The following is a 17,136-nucleotide window of genomic DNA, read 5'->3' on the forward strand; positions in this document are numbered from 1 at the left end:
CTAATTCTTTTGTTTAAATCAATTAAATTCTCTTTTGATGCGATAACATCAAAGAGAATGAAAGATTTCGATAATTATAAAGATTTGGAGACTTGCCGACATAATTTAGAAGATTCGTTTTTAAAGTAGAATTTTTACTTAATTATAATTGATAAACAAATGATAGGAATAAAAAAGGTTCAACTTTGTTGAAAGGATATTGATCTTAAAACTAATTGAATCGGTAAATTGTATCTTAAAGAAACAAGAAAAGCAATTAACATTAACCATTACTAACTAAACCGAACCCTGGATAAACCGAGAACATGTCTTTACCAGACACCTCTGAAGTACTTTCGTATAAATCTAAATGTATTTTGAACCTCGGAAAACCAAAAACCTTTCTCAACTGGAATTAGACAGACAAACTACGGTTTGGTTTAGACAGGTTTCACAGTGTTTGCTGGGGGTTTCTTGGATGGTTTCTGAACGTATAAATCACTCTCTTTGTTTATCTTTCTATTTATTTTGCAATACAGTTAAGCAAAATATTTCAGAAATAAATCATGGAAACTCCATTTTATCATTGTTTTACAACGGGCTGTCCATTTATGTCGCATTATTTCACCCCAAGCGATAGCGATGGCTTGAATAACGACTTAAATGGCTAGCCCGTGGTAAAACAATGATAAAATGGAGTTTCCGTGATGTATTTCGGTTCTAATAGGACAGATTTATTTCATAGACACCTTTTTAAAAAGTACAATCGTAAGTTATGACGTCATTTTTTTTAATTGCACAATAACATCATTATAATTTGATCACGCAGATTCGTAGACTCCATTCACTACAGAGTGCATCGTCAAGCCGATTAGCCGAAGCTCCAGCGTTACACCAATCTTCTGACTTGTGAGCCATATAAATACAAACATTTGGAGTATTTAATAAATCAGGAGTCCATTCACAAAATTTCGTGCTGTCAACAGGAACACCATTACCCCAGGTGGGTACGTTGTTAATAAGACGTGCATTAACTGCCACTCTGTTACCTGAAAATTCAAATGTTTGAACTTCGAGAATTATGAGGTACTTTTATTTGAGAAGATCAGTTGCATCGTTTGTAAATTTTACTTTAGTTTTGATGTAAGTAAGATACAGGTATTTCGTTGCATCGATTCATTGAGAATCAAAATTTATGGTTTAACTTGACGTACAAATCATGAAACTTTCGAACTTCGCGAAGGGGGAACTATTTTACAGTATTTTGTTTTATTTAACCAGAATCAGAAGTTAAATAAGAATCTTAACGATCGTATAAAAATCCATGAATTGCGACATTTACAAAATTATTTGGCGGATTTGTTTATATTTATATTGACTTTAAATCTTGCTATTTTTACATAAAGGCATAACACAAGAATATTGATGTAACTTATGCCCGTTTTTTGTTTTGTTTTGTTTTGTTCTTTTTTTTTTAATTTGATGAGCACCTTCCCCTAAAACGACCAGAGCAGAGTTACGTGAATACTAACTTGCATTGATCGTGATATCCATATATTCTTGGAATTCAGCGAATAACATGTCATTGTTTAAAATAGGCAAATCTCCACCCTCATTTTGGCAAGCTTCCAAACTAGTGTTCCATTGTAAGTAAGGCATAGATCCGGAAAACAATTTCGCACAGGTCTTACTGTTGTTCAGGTAAGTATATCCGTGGGGACATACTAAAAAGATGAAATAAACATATGACAATTTTCGACTTGAGATAATACTGCAGATAATATAGCTTTCTCATGAATAATTTAAGGTTTTCGTAAAAACCAAACCAAATGTTTAAAACCTCAGTCTAAATGTTCAGATGACTTGCCGATAATTCTCGAGTATTATAATTATGAAAGCTGGACTTTGTTCAGATTAAATCAGAAATGTTTTCTGAACACAAAGTTACAAAATGGTTGTTATATCTTGCTTGCATCGACTGATTGAAACAATTAATTTGATTTTCATTAGATTTTAAAAAACTTTGTATGTATATCAAAATTCTACAAATGCAATGGTATAATTATACACATAAACACTGACCTATATTTCTGAAGATTTGTTTAACCAAGTGGTACATTTGTACATATATAGCGTTGTCACAATAAACCAAATCCGTATTAAAAGTAAATTCGGGGACGAAACAAAATGACAAAAGAAAATAGAATATTGGAACAAGAAACATCATCTCAGATTGCAGTTTAAGTTCTGTTAAATGGCAGTCTGTAAGAATCAGGCAGTGGGTGAAACATGGTATGGAAAAAATACCATTTTGAAAGTTTAATTTGACTATTTGCACCATCAGTATCAAGAAAAGGATTTTTCATATCATTTTGATAAATTGAGTAATAATTGCATTGAAATACAATGTCAATGAACGTTTCAAGGGCAGATAACTCTGTTAAAAACCTCATTTTTCAAACATTGTATTAAAGAAATTTTGAGCAAATCGAGAGATGCAAAAATTAAATAATTTTCAATTAAATAAAGCATCCTTGAGTGAAATTATGCTGTCAGAACGGTGATTTTAAATACATGTTTCTGAATTCTGAATAACGTGACAACCCTGTAAATACATACATTTCAATGTACTAATAATAATACCTGTTTTTTCGCTGGTGCTGAAGTGGAAAACGTCATCACGTTTTGTATAGGGACCTTTACCCTGATATGTCAAGGTCAACAATGTACATTCCTTATTTTCTTTCCGATACTGCACAGACTGGCACTCCGGTGAAGCAATGGTACACATATAAACACACACTATCAAAGATCTGACAACTAATGCTTTCTTGACCTCGTTCGTTTCCTGAGAGCCAGTGAACGGCGATAGGTTCCATTTTGAGTTAATTGAAACTAAAATAATGAAAAAAATTGGAATATTTAGAAAGGATCAAGTACACCAAAGTTAAAGGCTGATCAGCATCATCATTTAAACGTCCCCCACTGAAAGGTGTTTAAAACGACATCCTAAAAAGTATTGTTCTATATAGAAAAGTGACCACTGATTAACTGATTATAACGCTATATAATGCAAGTGTTATTTAATCATCACCAGTATATTTCCACCGCAATGGTTGAGGGAGTTTTGGCTCGTAGCAGTGTAGAGAATTGAGTCGTCACATTCTGAGACGTTGTATAATATTGATTTGTTGTGACATACATCATTAATTTGATCCTCTATCCTACATAATAACACCTAGATGAACTGTCCCGTACTACCATACATCGTGTACTACGTTACAGCCCTAGATTAATCCTACGAGGAGGAATGACCCGGTCAGCAAAAGCTATATTTTTATAAAGCCTAGCTGGTCGAGTGGTCTAGGGCGCTGGACTTTGTGCAGGCGGTGTTGCCATAGATGTCACAGCGGTACGAGTTCGAGTCCCGCGTGGGGAACAACCAAAAATTTGCTTTGCAAATTTGACACATCTATCATCGTTGTGAATTTTTTAGACCCTTCTATAAGTTTACGTTGTCTTCCCTGTATCAATTTGATCCGATGAAGCAGTGTAGAGAATAGAGTCATCACATTCTGAGACGTTGTATGTAATATATATATATATGCCACCCATATCAAAGGATCTGCCTCATTTTTACATGGACAGCTTCTTAAACAGGGTCGGAAGCTGATATAAACGAATTCACTCATTTGTTAGTATATGCATCATTAAATGTAATATTAATTTAAACCTTTTTTTTCTTCAGATTTGCCTTAAAACCAAGCAGAAGCATATGAAACTTTTTTATTTCCAAATATTGTAAATATTTTTCCGTTATAATCAGTCAAAAAAAAAAAAAAATATATATATGTAGCAGTTCCATGGCAATGAACATAGAAAGAGTCTTTTTAGGACTTAACAAATATATTTGAACAGATTAACTGACTACGAGGAATCACTCTCTGACTGGTTTTAAGGCAGAACCATACTTAAGAAGCAGTCTATATAAATCAGGAAATAGGTGATTTATGCATGTCAAAACGTATCGAATTTACTTTTATTTCTAAATCAGAAACACTTACATGCCGTGTAAGTAGTCTTAGTTAAGCATTTTGGTATAATATATATATATATACATAGATTTTGTATGAAAGTGAAACTTTGAGAAGTTATAGTTTTTGAATTGGTAGACGATGCTATTGTTACGTAAAACTATAGCATCTGTAGACCCAAGAAGTTTCATTTGTTCGGTAGGTTTTTCGACACCATGAATCACCTCTTATATATGCAGTGTATGAATTCTATGGACTAGTATTCAGTGCGCCATCATTGCATACGAGACAGGCTTCTGAGTCAAGATTATAAAAATACGTCCTATGCCCTGTCTGAAAAAAAAATTATTTCCATAATGCAGACCTTGTTAAGAAATATTCTGTTTCTGACGAAACTTTTATGGACGTTGGATTTTCATAATATATCATCAATAAATCTTCTGTACTGATTTTTTTCCATATGTTGCGTAGACTATTTATTTTTACTTGCGTTTGAAAATCAGTTCAGTAATATTTTTATTACCATTTGTGCCATGAAAACGTATTTGTTCAACGTGTCATACTTCTTCTTTCTCTTTCTAACCTGGACTTGACTTTTTATTGGCGGGTGTTTCTAGAAAAGAAGAGGATTTTTACCCAACCGGTGCACCTGGTCCATGCTCCCAATTTTAGTGGAGTCCGAGTTGCTCATTTACTTTTGTTACTTTGTATGTATTATTTTGGTTATTGTATGTTTTTTGTTAATTGTGAGAGTCTTTTTGCCATGTCTGGTCTCCCTGGATTACATTTTTTCCGATTTCCGCCCTTTGGATCTTGGCTCTCTTGAGTACTTTTTTTCTGTACAAGTATTCTCAACGCAAAATTAATCTTGAATTTAACTATGGTATTTGTCTTTAAGATTAACGTAAAATTTTATGAAAAACATCATATGCCATGGATTTCAGTTTTAACCAGATATTGCAAGTTGTCATGTGGATTTCACTTTTGACTATTACCAATATTTTATCATACGCTAGAATGGTAGAGCTTTGAACTATTTCACATGTCCCAATCGATAAAAGCCATTTCTCAGTTCCAATGTTATGTGACATTTTAAACTTTTAAGTTGTCAATTCTCAATTCCAAGATGATATATTTCTCAATTCTAACTTTGAACTGTGAAATGTCAACTTTGAACTGTGTAATGTCAAGTTGAAACTGCAAAATGTCAACTTGGAAGTGAGACATGTCAGGTTGGAAAAAAAAGCCTCGCATTAATCGGCCTTGCGTAATATCAGTTCGGAATTTTGTTAGAACCCTCTATGCTAAAAAATCCTTCCTTATAAGAAATTATATAACATATTGACGAACCTTAATGCAAATTAAATCTTCACTGTTCTTTATTGTCCAGTAGGTAACTCATGATAAAGGCGAAATTATTCAAATAATAGTATTTTTTCTTTACACAACACAATAACTATCAGTCGCGGTTCCATAAATTTACAAAAAGGGATAGAAACCCGAAGCCCAAAATTATACCCCAAATATTTTTAAGACACAGTGTGTGCATTGTAAAAACGGTGTTCAAAATCCAGTGATTGACCATTAACGAAATTGATTCATTGAATTGTTTTGAATTTTGAGTATCCGCCAATGTTTTAACATTAAATTTTGACATATTGTAAAAGAAGCCAATTTCCTCAGGCAACGGAGTACCATTGGGTCCGTTTATGACTGCTAAATGTACAGTAGACTGGTAATTCGTGGACTGAGTTATTTGCCAATGCAATATAAAATTGTTGTTAAATAAAATAACTTACCCACACTATTTAAGAGACAGAATAAACAGATAACAAATATCCCTTTAACAAACATCTTTTCCACAAAGTTGAGGTACTTTAAAATATTCGTTTTATAAAATTAAATCCATGTTCACTCGTAGACGGTCTCCGTCAACTGTGCTTAGAAAAAAAAAAAACTTTCAAATGATGGTTATTTATATTTCACTTCGTATGATCCAATAAAGTCAGCTCAAAGAAGTGGAATCGACATTGTTAATTTAAGGTAATATACGTAAAACTTTTTAAATAATCGTTCAGAAAATATTCAGTACAAAAGCGTAATGCACTTTCTGAATACCAGGAACATGGTTCAGAGTAATCTAGGGTTCGAGATTCAAGATTCGAGCGGAAATCAAAATGATATATTCCAGGGATAACGACTAGACTGGAAAAACAGCCATACACTACAAAGAAAATGAAATAACAAAAAATTAATGCGTACAAAGAAAAAAGTAATAAGCAACCCGGACTCCACTTAAATATGGGAGCACAGCTGCAACGGCAGGGTAAACGTCCTCTGCTTTTCTAGAAACACCCACCGAGTTGTTCTATAAATATCGCGTCCGTGGTAGATGATCCTGTTGGATGATAGTATTTCCAAGTCTTTTCATTTCATATAATATATCTTCACTGCGCCGGACACAGTTTGAGAGGTTACGGGTAGGCTTTTATTATTTTTGGGTCACATTTTGCTCGAAATAGAAAAATTTTCCTACAGAACAGGGAAGTTCCGCCCCTCCGGCTTCTTGGACCAGTAACCGCTTAAGCTACTTTAGTAATGGTCAAACTGCCAGTTGAATTGAAAAACAATAAACAATTTGATGTCGTATTCAATGTGATTATTAAAATAAAATAAGATTAAAGTCAATTGTAATAGACACAACGGAAAATTTACAATATTCGTGTCAAATTAACACACCACACATTTGTCATACACTGAACGTATCATTTTTCGTACGGTACTAATAGTGCTTCCGGTGGAAGAGCTAAACCACGATTTTAAGGTTCCAACTAATATCAAATATAGATATAGACCATCGGTTTATGGATGTTAAAGTTCGACACTGTTGATTTGTTTTGTGACATATGTACTTCTTAGGGTTTTTTATGCAGTTTGCTTAAGCTATGTTGACTAACGAAATGACCATGCATTTCTCAAAGATTGATGAGTATCCTGTAAGTATGAACATTTCCATTTTTATTTGTATAAATCAATCAAATAACGTTCGATGTCTCCCTAAGAGTTAATTTTATGCCTATTGAATTAAAATATTGTATTTTGATGTATCATCTCATTTTTAAGTGAGGTCTGAATTGCTAATTTATTGTTGTATATAGTATGCCAAATTTGAGGTTATATTTGTCCGCTTACCATTATCAACATCATTTCTTTAAGAAGCTTGGAGAACATCAATATTTATAGCCATTCATTTAAAAAAGTTAGATCGGACTTGATCTGAACTTTTTTTTAGGTAAAAGCCCATTTTGCCACGACAAAAGATTTACGTTGCAACAACAAATCCCACAATATATGCGTGTTGGAGTAAAGCAGACTATTAGAATATGACTTTATTTCAAATAATCATATTGAATATTGTTTTTATAAGACAGGGTGCGATGTGATGCGTTTCTTCTGCTAAGTATATAATGAAATAAAACGTCATATAAAAAAGTGTACATAAAAATAAGAGATGTGTTATGATTACCAATGAGAGAGTCATCCATCAAAAGTATAACAATGAACATTAAAAACAACGACACCCACTGGACTGCAAGTTCCCGGCTTGGGACAAGTATATTAAGTATGTGGCGGGATTAAACTTGTTTGTGAGCGGTCAAACCTCCCCTACCCTGGGGCAATGGTGGGAAAATACAATAAAATGAATTATAAAAGTCTGTTCAATTTGGAAATAGGATAAAAAACAACACGCTGTATTTACCTCGAAAGAGTACCCCCCTTTTTGTTTATCCAAAAGAAAACTGATAAAAAAACCTTGCTCATTCAAATGAATGAATTCTTTGAAACCATATTGCGAAGAGGGGCATTTAAAAATTTCATTTAACTTACCCTACCAGAGCACTTGGTCTTTGTTACCAATTTTTGGTGGAGTCCTAGATGCCTATTTGCTTTTGTTTCTTTGTAGATGTTATTTTGGTAATATAACGTCATTGTGATGTGTGTCTGTCGTCTTCATACTTGCATACTTTCTACGCTTACCCTAATGGTGCACCTGGTCCATGCTCCCAGTTTTAATGGAGTCGGAGTTGCTCATTTACTTTTGTTACTTTGTATGTAGGATTTCAGTTACTTTATGTTCTTTGTTGTGAATGTCTGTTTTCCATGTCTGGTCTTTGTCCCTGTATTATAGTCTTTTGATTACCGCTATAACCTTGGTTCCCTTGATTACTCTTTCTACTATAGAAAGATCTAGTGACCCTATAACCTTGGTTCCCTTGTTACTCTTTCTACTATAGAAAGATCTAGTGACCCTGTAACCTTGGTTCCCTTGGTTACTCTTTCTACTATAGAAAGATCTAGTGACCCTATAATAGCGTTTCATATAATCAAATAAGAAATAACCAATGTCGACTTTAAAAAATGAGGTACAATTCACTTTTAAATAACAGTGCATTTACAGTACCGACATTTTTAATAAAGTTACAGCTAGAATGGCATGCTATTGATTTCTACAAAATTCTGATAAAAGATCTCATTAAATGTGTAGTTTACATAATCGAGACGATCATATCATCATATCATCGCAGAATGATCATGGAATATTTAACACTACAAATTCACTAAATGATTTTATAAACAGTCTGTTTCCCATTTTATTTGTATAGTTTATATGGAGTCACATCAGCATGATCATGACATCTTATACTTAATGATTTCACGATCACTACTATTACATTTATTCTGCATAATTGAAAGACTGGCATCAAACTAGAAGGATTATATAGTCTCATCACTGGATCAAAGGACTTAAGTGGTCTAGTACATGGTATTGTTCAATAAATCAATTCCTTACCGAATTAATGCGTATTTTGTTTTTTTTTTTTTTTACTTGCAAAAATGAAAGCAATACGTGAAAATACCAATGAAGTTGTAAGAAAGAACAATAATAGTATTTGAGTCTGCCAGTATTCTTAGATTATCTAAATGTCTTCAAGAGTAACCAAGGGAACCAAGATTCTAGCGGAAATTAAAAACAAATGTAATCCGGGAACAAAGAATAATCAAGGAATCAAGATTCTAGCGGAAATCAAAAGACTGTAATCCAGAGACAGAGACCAGACATAGAAAACAGACAAACACAATAAAGAACATAAAGTAAATAAAATAATATATACAAAGTAACAAAAGTAATGAGCAACTCGGACTCCACTAAAAACTGGGAGCATGGACCAGGTGCACCGTTAGAGTAGGCGTCCTCTTCTTTCTAGAAACATCCACTGAGTTCCTTATAAAAAGTCAACACTATTTCTTTGTCACATTTGTCCAATCAAATGGCAATAGGTTACAACTAGAAATATTAAACACCCACATCTGAAGGGGCTCTTATACTATAACGAATTGGCCAACAAACTTAGACGACCTGAAATGATGTTAAGCGCTCAGTTAAAAGCAGTGTTCGTCATTAATGTATTATCGTTTGTTTTTATTGTAACTTTTTAGTTTATTTTGAAAAGTGTATTCGTTCTGTTACCGTGGATTTTACTACTTTTGTTGTCAGAGCTAAATTGAAGATTGGTTTACACTTACTGAAGACATTTTGGTGATCTATGAAAGTATTTACTGTATTTATAAAGGTGATACGAGGGTGCATTTTTATTAATATGTGGTTTCACTATATTTGTTTCATTTTCTTCCGAAAGCACAAGTTTGCTTGCACTATGCAAAACATTAATTTTGCGTTCGTTCTTATTCGTTTGTATTGTTTTTTAGAACGTTGCAGGCCGATTTACCTTTTCATGAGAATTTGTTCATACTTATAAGGGTGAACACAAGCATTTATCCCAGGAATTTCTGACCTATTATGTATTGACTCGTTTTCACTTTCACTTTACTTCCTTGTTGTTGGAGTGCATAGGTGTAACTATTTCCCAGTACCTGTGTATAATGTGTAGCCTGTGGTGTGAGGGTGTCCTTTAGCCGATCAGATTGTTGTCTCTGACATATTCACTATTTCTATTATCGCTATATAGACAATTCAAATGTATGTTAATCAAGCAGTAGTATCTATCCACACGTATTTTTAAAAAGAACTTAAGTTATAGCGAAACTTCAGAATATATACATAATGTGAAAGTTTGCAACTTCAAACTCATTTGGCAAAGCTCATGTTGCAGATCGATTCAAGAACGTTGTGTTTATTCATTCGTTATTTAGTATAAAATATTTATATATACATTGTAACATTCTATGGTGTCTTATTTATTATCTCTCAATCATTGAAAATGTACTATAATGCAACCAATATTATATATTGTCCAGCTGTTTTTTACAGTTTTGGAATCGTATACACGTGATCGTTACATGTTACCTGTTTTCAATTACCTACAATGCACGATCGTACTTCAATCACTTGAAGTGTTTTGGGGTGATCGATCTTCGAGCCCTCCTATAATTAATTCCAACTAGCTTTCACTTTGATAAGTACGAAATTCAAACACTACATTGATTTATTTTTCCATTTCCCTGCATCAATTTGATCCGATGGAGCAGTGTAGTGAATAGAATCGTCACATTCTGAGATGTTGTATATATATATATATATATATATATATACAACGTCTCAGAATGTCCATCGGATCAAATTGATGCAGGGAAGATAAAGTAAACGTGAAGAAAGGTCTGAAAAATTCCCAACGATGTCAGAACTGTCAAATTTTCGATGCAAATTTTTGGTCGTTCCTTCCGCGGGATTCGAACTCGTACCGCTGTGACATTTATGGCAACACCGCCTGCACAAAGTCCATTATCAATTTGATCCGATGGAGCGGTGTAGTGAATAAAGTCGTCACATTCTGAGACGTTTGTATAATATTGATTTGTTGTTACATGCATCATTAATTTGATCCTCTACCCTACATAATAACATCTAAAAATAAACTGTCCCGTACTACCATACATCGTGTACTAAGTTACAGCCCTAGATTAATTCTACGAGGAGGAATGACCCGGCCAGCGAAAGCTATATTTTATATAGCCTAGCTGGCCGAGTGGTCTAGGGCGCTGGACTTTGTGCAGGCGGTGTTGCCATGGATGTCACAGCGGTACGAGTTCGAGTCCCGCGGAGGGAACGACCAAACATTTGCATCGCAAATTTGACAGTTCTAACAAAGTTGGGAATTTTTCAGACATATATATATATATATATATATATATATATGCAGTGTTATATCAAACATCCTTTTGAAATGATTTACACGAAAAAAAAATATACCAAGCACAGTTGATTTTTAAGTACCATTCCACACTCAGACAAATTGGAAAGAATAATTATATATTTATCACATAGACCTCACAAAGCTATATAATTAAAAAATAAACATAGGACGTATAACATATCAAAGATTTTGCATGGATGTTTCTTACAAAGAATGCTACTAAAACACATTCCTTTTTTGTTTATTTGCAAGATTCGTATAATATGTATGAACAACCTTAAATATTCCTTCAGATTTCTGTGTTAAACTGTTATATGAATATACACATCATCCCGTCAAATTAACTTATGAGTAAGTATTTGAAGCCATTTAGCCGAGGCGATTGGTTGAACGTTCTTTTGTTAATATACCCATTGTACATGAAGTCAGATTTTGTCCGGAAACTTGTTTTCATCATAATGTGATTGCACATATGCGCAAAATATCATCACTGCAGAGTTTATCGTCAAGCCTATTACTTGACCCAGAGTTACACCAGGATTCTGATTTGTGTGCCATATAAATGCAAACATCAGGGGTGTTTGGAGTGGTATCTGGATTATCATCACAAAATTTTGTAGCATCAACAACCCCACTGGTACCCCAAATTGGTTTGTTGTTTATAATACGTGCGTGTACTGCCACTCTTTATCAGAAAGACATTTTTCTAAAGTGTGACAATAAAATGAACTAGTTTGAGAAAATATAATTTTAAATACAAAACCGGTACAATACAAACTGCTGTATAACTTTGAAACTGGTTCAGTTTAGACAGTAGTTTAAATTTTCAGAGTTCAATTTAGACAGGTTTCACTGTATTTGTTTCTCTTACTAAAAAAGTAATGAACCCAGATACTTTTGAAGGATTTGGAAAAGTAAGAAGTATTTGTTTCGTAAAAGGCACCTACCATGCTTCTCTCTGAAGCTCTCGATCGTTGAAGGGGGAAAAATAAATAGGGATATCCATAACGGTTTAACGTTTGTATTTTAACTGAATTTTAATTTTTGTTTACTACATTAATGTTTTGGTATAGATTTTTATAAATGAGCGTACCATATTGTATTTACCTATCATCAGTAGCGGTTCAAAATTGGGGGGGTCAGAAGTTTGGAACCCCCTTCATTTTTGTTTGCATTTTACCTGGAATCCCATTTTAAAAAAGTATAGATCTTTCCCTGTTTCATGTAAATTGAATGTAACTTCAAAATAATTAACTATTCAGTCAAACGCGTTTCGAGACGTAAATCATACTAACTTGCAACTATCACGTTGTCCATATAATGTATGAATTCATTATAAAATGAGTCAGGGTCTAAAATAGGTAAATCTCCTCCGTCATTTTGGCATGCTGTCAAACTGTCATGCCATGATAAATAATTTCCTGGCCAGGTAAATAACTTGACACAGTTATTGCTAATAGTCAGATGATCATATCCATGTGGACACATTGAAACAAATACAGAGTAAATTGAATGCAAAAAGTTAATTATAGCAAATTTTATATACAAAAAAGGTAAATCGGCGAAAATGATATAGAATCAAACAGAATGACAAACGTGGATCAGTATAGAGAGGGAGAGAAAGGTCTGCAAAATTCCCAACGATGTTAGAACTGTCAAATTTGCGATGCAAATGTTTGGTCGTTCCGCTGTGACATCTGTTGCAATCGAAAATCGATCACAGTTGTGGTCTCAACGCCTGTTAAAGACGTCATATTAGAATTTGTTTTTATTTTCAGGATACGAGTAAAAGTGTTTCTTGATTGAATTTCCAGGTATGAGTACTTCAAGAATAAGATTACTACAGAAGCTCTTACTTAATTTTTTAACTTTTACTCAACGGGTCTATTCGATAAAGTTCATTAAAAGTTAGAGGAACAAATTAAAAATCATACATATAGATACAATTCCCTGATTACCTACCCTATGTGCTATAATGAATGATATCATCTCGTTTTACATATGGGCCTTTGTCCTGATTAATCAAGGAAAGAAACGTGCATTCATTGGTTATTGTGTTGTATTGTACAGACTGGCAACTGGAAAAGGCACTGGTACACCTAGCAACACACTGTAGTAATGATCTAACAACGAGTGTTTCTGTGATTTAACTTATTTGCTGGGTACCAGTGAACGGAGATTTGTTCCATTCTGAGCTCCGACCAACTGAAATAATAAAAAAAAGACAATAGGTCGTACAACTACTGCAATAGTCTCTTCCTAATGTTTCCAGATCATTCTTAACCAGGTGAAAAGATATAATTCATTGAAGAACATTTACTGCTCATTAAAAAAAAATATTCTAAATATATAATACACTTGTTTGTATTTCATGGATACAAATGTTCTAAATTGTGCATGATGGATTTAAATCTTATACATAATTCATAATTCTTACAAAATTCGTAACTAAAAGTAGTAGTAAGAAAAAAAAAGATTTTTAATCATCGCAAGTAACTTTGAATCTATGATCGATGCAGAAAATATTTTGCAATTACCCAATTACCGCAATAGCTTTGAAGACAGATCTTTAAGTACAAAAAATATATGTTAATTTCAATTACAAATTTGTTGTTTCAATATTTAATTCCTAATGTCCAAATATTTCTTGAGTTATTATTGACACATGTAATTTGGGAGATTAAAGAGTAATCAAGGGAACGAAGGTTATAGCGGTAATCAAAAGAATGTAATCCAAGGACAAAGACCAGACATGGAAAACAGACATACACAACCAAGAACATAAAGTAACTATAATCATACATACAAAGTAACAAAAGCAAATGAGCAACTCGGAGTCCACTAAACTGGGAGCGTTGACCAGGTGCACTGTTAGGGTAAGCGTCTTCTGCTTTTCTAGAAACACCCACCGAGTTGCTCATAAAAAGTCAAGTACGGGGTAGACGAAAGAGTAAAGAAAAACTATGACACATTGAATAAATCAGTTTTCATGGTGCAGATGGATATACCGTAGAGTTCAAGATGACGACCATAAAACTTCTGTAGCGAAGACTTCAATCATGTAGCAACATAACTCTGTTCCAGAAGCCTATTTGTTAGAATTCTAGCGCGATACAAAAAGTATTTTCCGCAAGCTGTGATATGAACACTCTATACGCAGGTGCTGAAGGGATGTTGCTAGAGATGAAAGAAAACTTGATAATTTTGAATGAAAAGTCATCACGTTTGTCGTAAATTTTGGTCAATAGTTTCCTTTATCATCGAATTCTAAGTGTAGGTCAAGATATGAGGCTGACTTTACAGTGTTCCTTGGGATAGATACGATGTATCAAATCCCCAAAATTAGGATTGTTTAAAGATAATACGTCATCTATATGGCGGAAACTGAGATTAAAGGATCTGGCCAAACGATATTCTTTCTTTTCGGATCAGATCACCTATAATATCAGCCTCATAAGAGTAAAGGAATAGGTCAGCAAGTAAAGGAGCACAATTTGTTCCCATTGGAATGCCGACCGTTTGTTGAAAAATACGTCCACCACACTGGACAAATATGTTGTCAATTAAAAATTCCAGCATTTTGTAAACATCTTCCCCTGTATATTTGGAAGATGATTTGGAATTATTTCTTACAAAGTATGAGGAATCTCTACCAAGGACTCTATATTTGTATCTAGGTGTACTATCTTTTTGGGGAAAAAACAACGATGCATAATGTTTTTAAGCCGGGATTTTAACTGAGTATAGGGAATAGAAGTATGCAGTGTTGAAAAGTCATTGGTTTGAATGCTGTTATGTTCTGATGATAGTCTTGAACTGATTGTCTTCAAAAGATCTTTCGAATTTTTCAGGATACACATTGAATTAATACCACTACGGGAGTAACAAGTGTTGTGATTGGATTGCACACCCTCTTTGACAGTTGTGAGTACAATATTTAAAAGTTTTAAAAGAGGTTTGGTGGTACATTTTGCAGATCCAGCTATGAAACGTTGTTCGTATGGATTCTTGTGAAGTTTAGAAATCCACTACATAGACGGTAAATCACAATCATCGTCCTTGGTAGAGAGACCAAAAGAGGATAGCACATATTTATGGTTTTTCACAATCTCTTCTTTGGAGAGTGTGGTATCAGTATATGTCTTATCACTGCTATTATTTTGTATTTTCTATTATTTCTGATGATAAACATTAGGTTTGAAACGTTTTACAGACAAAAACAATGTTGTTGTGGGCTTTGTCTGCTGGTACGACAACATATTTGTCATGTATAGTAGAAAATGTTTTTACTACATCTTGGTCTTTGAAAACTGATGTAGTATTGGCACTCATTGACCTACTTAAAACTTCGTTTCAAAATTAATGACCTCGCGGCCTTTAACCAGGCTGACAGTGAATCAGGGTCTTCTTGTTCTCGTTTTATCCATTTTCTTGCATAGTCCTCCACGGCATCCATAAGAACTTTAAAGTTATAATTCTAATTTATGGAGCGTGGTTCACGGTACTTGGGACCTTTACAAAGGATATTACGCAGAGATTCGTTTTCGATAATGGATAAATCTCCCGTAACGACGTAACCAAAAAGATCATATTTGAATGGAGAGTTTTTGCAAGAACAGTCAGGTGGTTTAGCCTGCCTTGAAGTTTTCAATCTTGAGGTTCTGTAATAGCCTTTTATAATTAAAAATTTTGGATGCAATGGGTAGGAATATGAAATGATTGGTATGGAATTGTCTTTGAAATATGAGGGAATTTTGTTGGTAACGTTTTTGTGATAGAGGATGTTAGTCAAATTAATTGCATCTACACATTTGTTGACAAACCGTAGTGGAAGGAATGATCGTTTTTCTTCATCTCGACTTTTCACACAAACTGGTTTAAAGAGTCTGTGGAAACCAATATCCTAAATGATGGCAACATTGTTTTCTAAACCGTATGGGCAGATAATCGTTAACAATATGTTCTAAAGTTATGTTATTGGAGTTTTATTAAACAGCATAAGCAAAACAACAAAACAAAACAAAAAACAAAGATTAAAAACAAATTCAAACAAACAACTTTGAATTCCTTTTAAACGTATGTGAGTATATCAAATAATTTTTCATTTTATTTCCATTCTATAATCTAGGTGTTTTAATCCTTGCGAAAGTGAAATATGTTCAATATAAAATAAAATATTGGATTTTGTGAAAATCACGTCCAATTGTTTTTATTCATGATAAAATCATAAAGCATGTTTTTTAAAGAAAACAAAGCAACAACTATTAATATCACACAGGATATACCATATCAATAAGCTTTACACTGAATGTAATACCAGCATTTCCCTAAATACTAGAAGTATTGATTTCTTTTTATATTTCATGTACCACGACAGATATCGTTAATACATGTACTTAATACCGAAAAGCGAAATAAAAAAAATAGCGTTTAACGTCCCTGTTTGATATTTTCCTTATACTTACCCCAATTGCGATAATGCGCAATAAAAATGCAAGAAAAATTATCAAAACTATAATGAAACCGGTTATTACCACTGGACAGAAGGTTTTATTCACATACTCTCAGACCTCTATTCAAACATTTTAATATTATCTATGAAAATTGGTAGAACACCATTCATCATAGTTCGTAAAAAAAATTCTCATGGACGAAATCAAAACTTTTTTAACCAGCGTTTGAATAGAAAAAATAATCCTGATATTATTTTTTTTCTTCTGATAACCAATTAATTTTACATTTTTTACGCATTTTTGTTCATAACAAATACAAAATATCAATCTGATTAAAACATTAAGCTATCTCGGTATTTTGTACAAGTTTTAAAAAAAATAAGGGTGTGATTTTGAAACCTGTTTTACATAACGTGTATTGCTTTTTGACTCATTATTTTGCCCAGAAGTGGGAAT

The 17,136-nt window shown here is 33.3% G+C and overlaps 1 protein-coding gene across 1 annotated transcript; it reads right to left on the reverse strand.

The window, feature by feature from the left end:
• Positions 1-501: 501 nt before the first annotated feature.
• LOC148610795 (uncharacterized) lies at positions 502-6,050 on the reverse strand. The gene is made up of 4 exons (XM_088541919.1): positions 5,813-6,050; positions 2,623-2,874; positions 1,512-1,703; positions 502-1,028 (listed from the first exon to the last, which is right to left on the reverse strand). Exons 1-4 carry the CDS (start codon positions 5,865-5,867, stop codon positions 790-792), a joined length of 738 nt encoding a protein of 245 aa, XP_088398045.1. The 5' UTR covers positions 5,868-6,050; the 3' UTR covers positions 502-789.
• Between the last annotated feature and the right edge of the window lie 11,086 nt (positions 6,051-17,136).

The sequence above is a fragment of the Perna viridis genome, chromosome 8 (assembly GCF_037379345.1).
Source record: "Perna viridis isolate PV_CMFRI_1.1 ecotype Kerala chromosome 8, ASM3737934v1, whole genome shotgun sequence".
Lineage (NCBI taxonomy): Eukaryota > Metazoa > Mollusca > Bivalvia > Mytilida > Mytilidae > Perna > Perna viridis.

What these genes read in the sequence shown, in the direction of transcription:
- LOC148610795 (XM_088541919.1), bottom strand. Translation starts at nt 5,867, where the DNA reads ATGTTTGTTAAAGGGATATTTGTTATCTGTTTATTCTGTCTCTTAAAT. An exon ending in CAGCACCAGCGAAAAAACAG is followed by an intron (nt 1,704 to 2,622) that starts GTATTATTATTA and finishes TCATCTTTTTAG; the next exon opens with TATGTCCCCACGGATATACT. An exon ending in GGATATCACGATCAATGCAA is followed by an intron (nt 1,029 to 1,511) that starts GTTAGTATTCAC and finishes TTGAATTTTCAG; the next exon opens with GTAACAGAGTGGCAGTTAAT.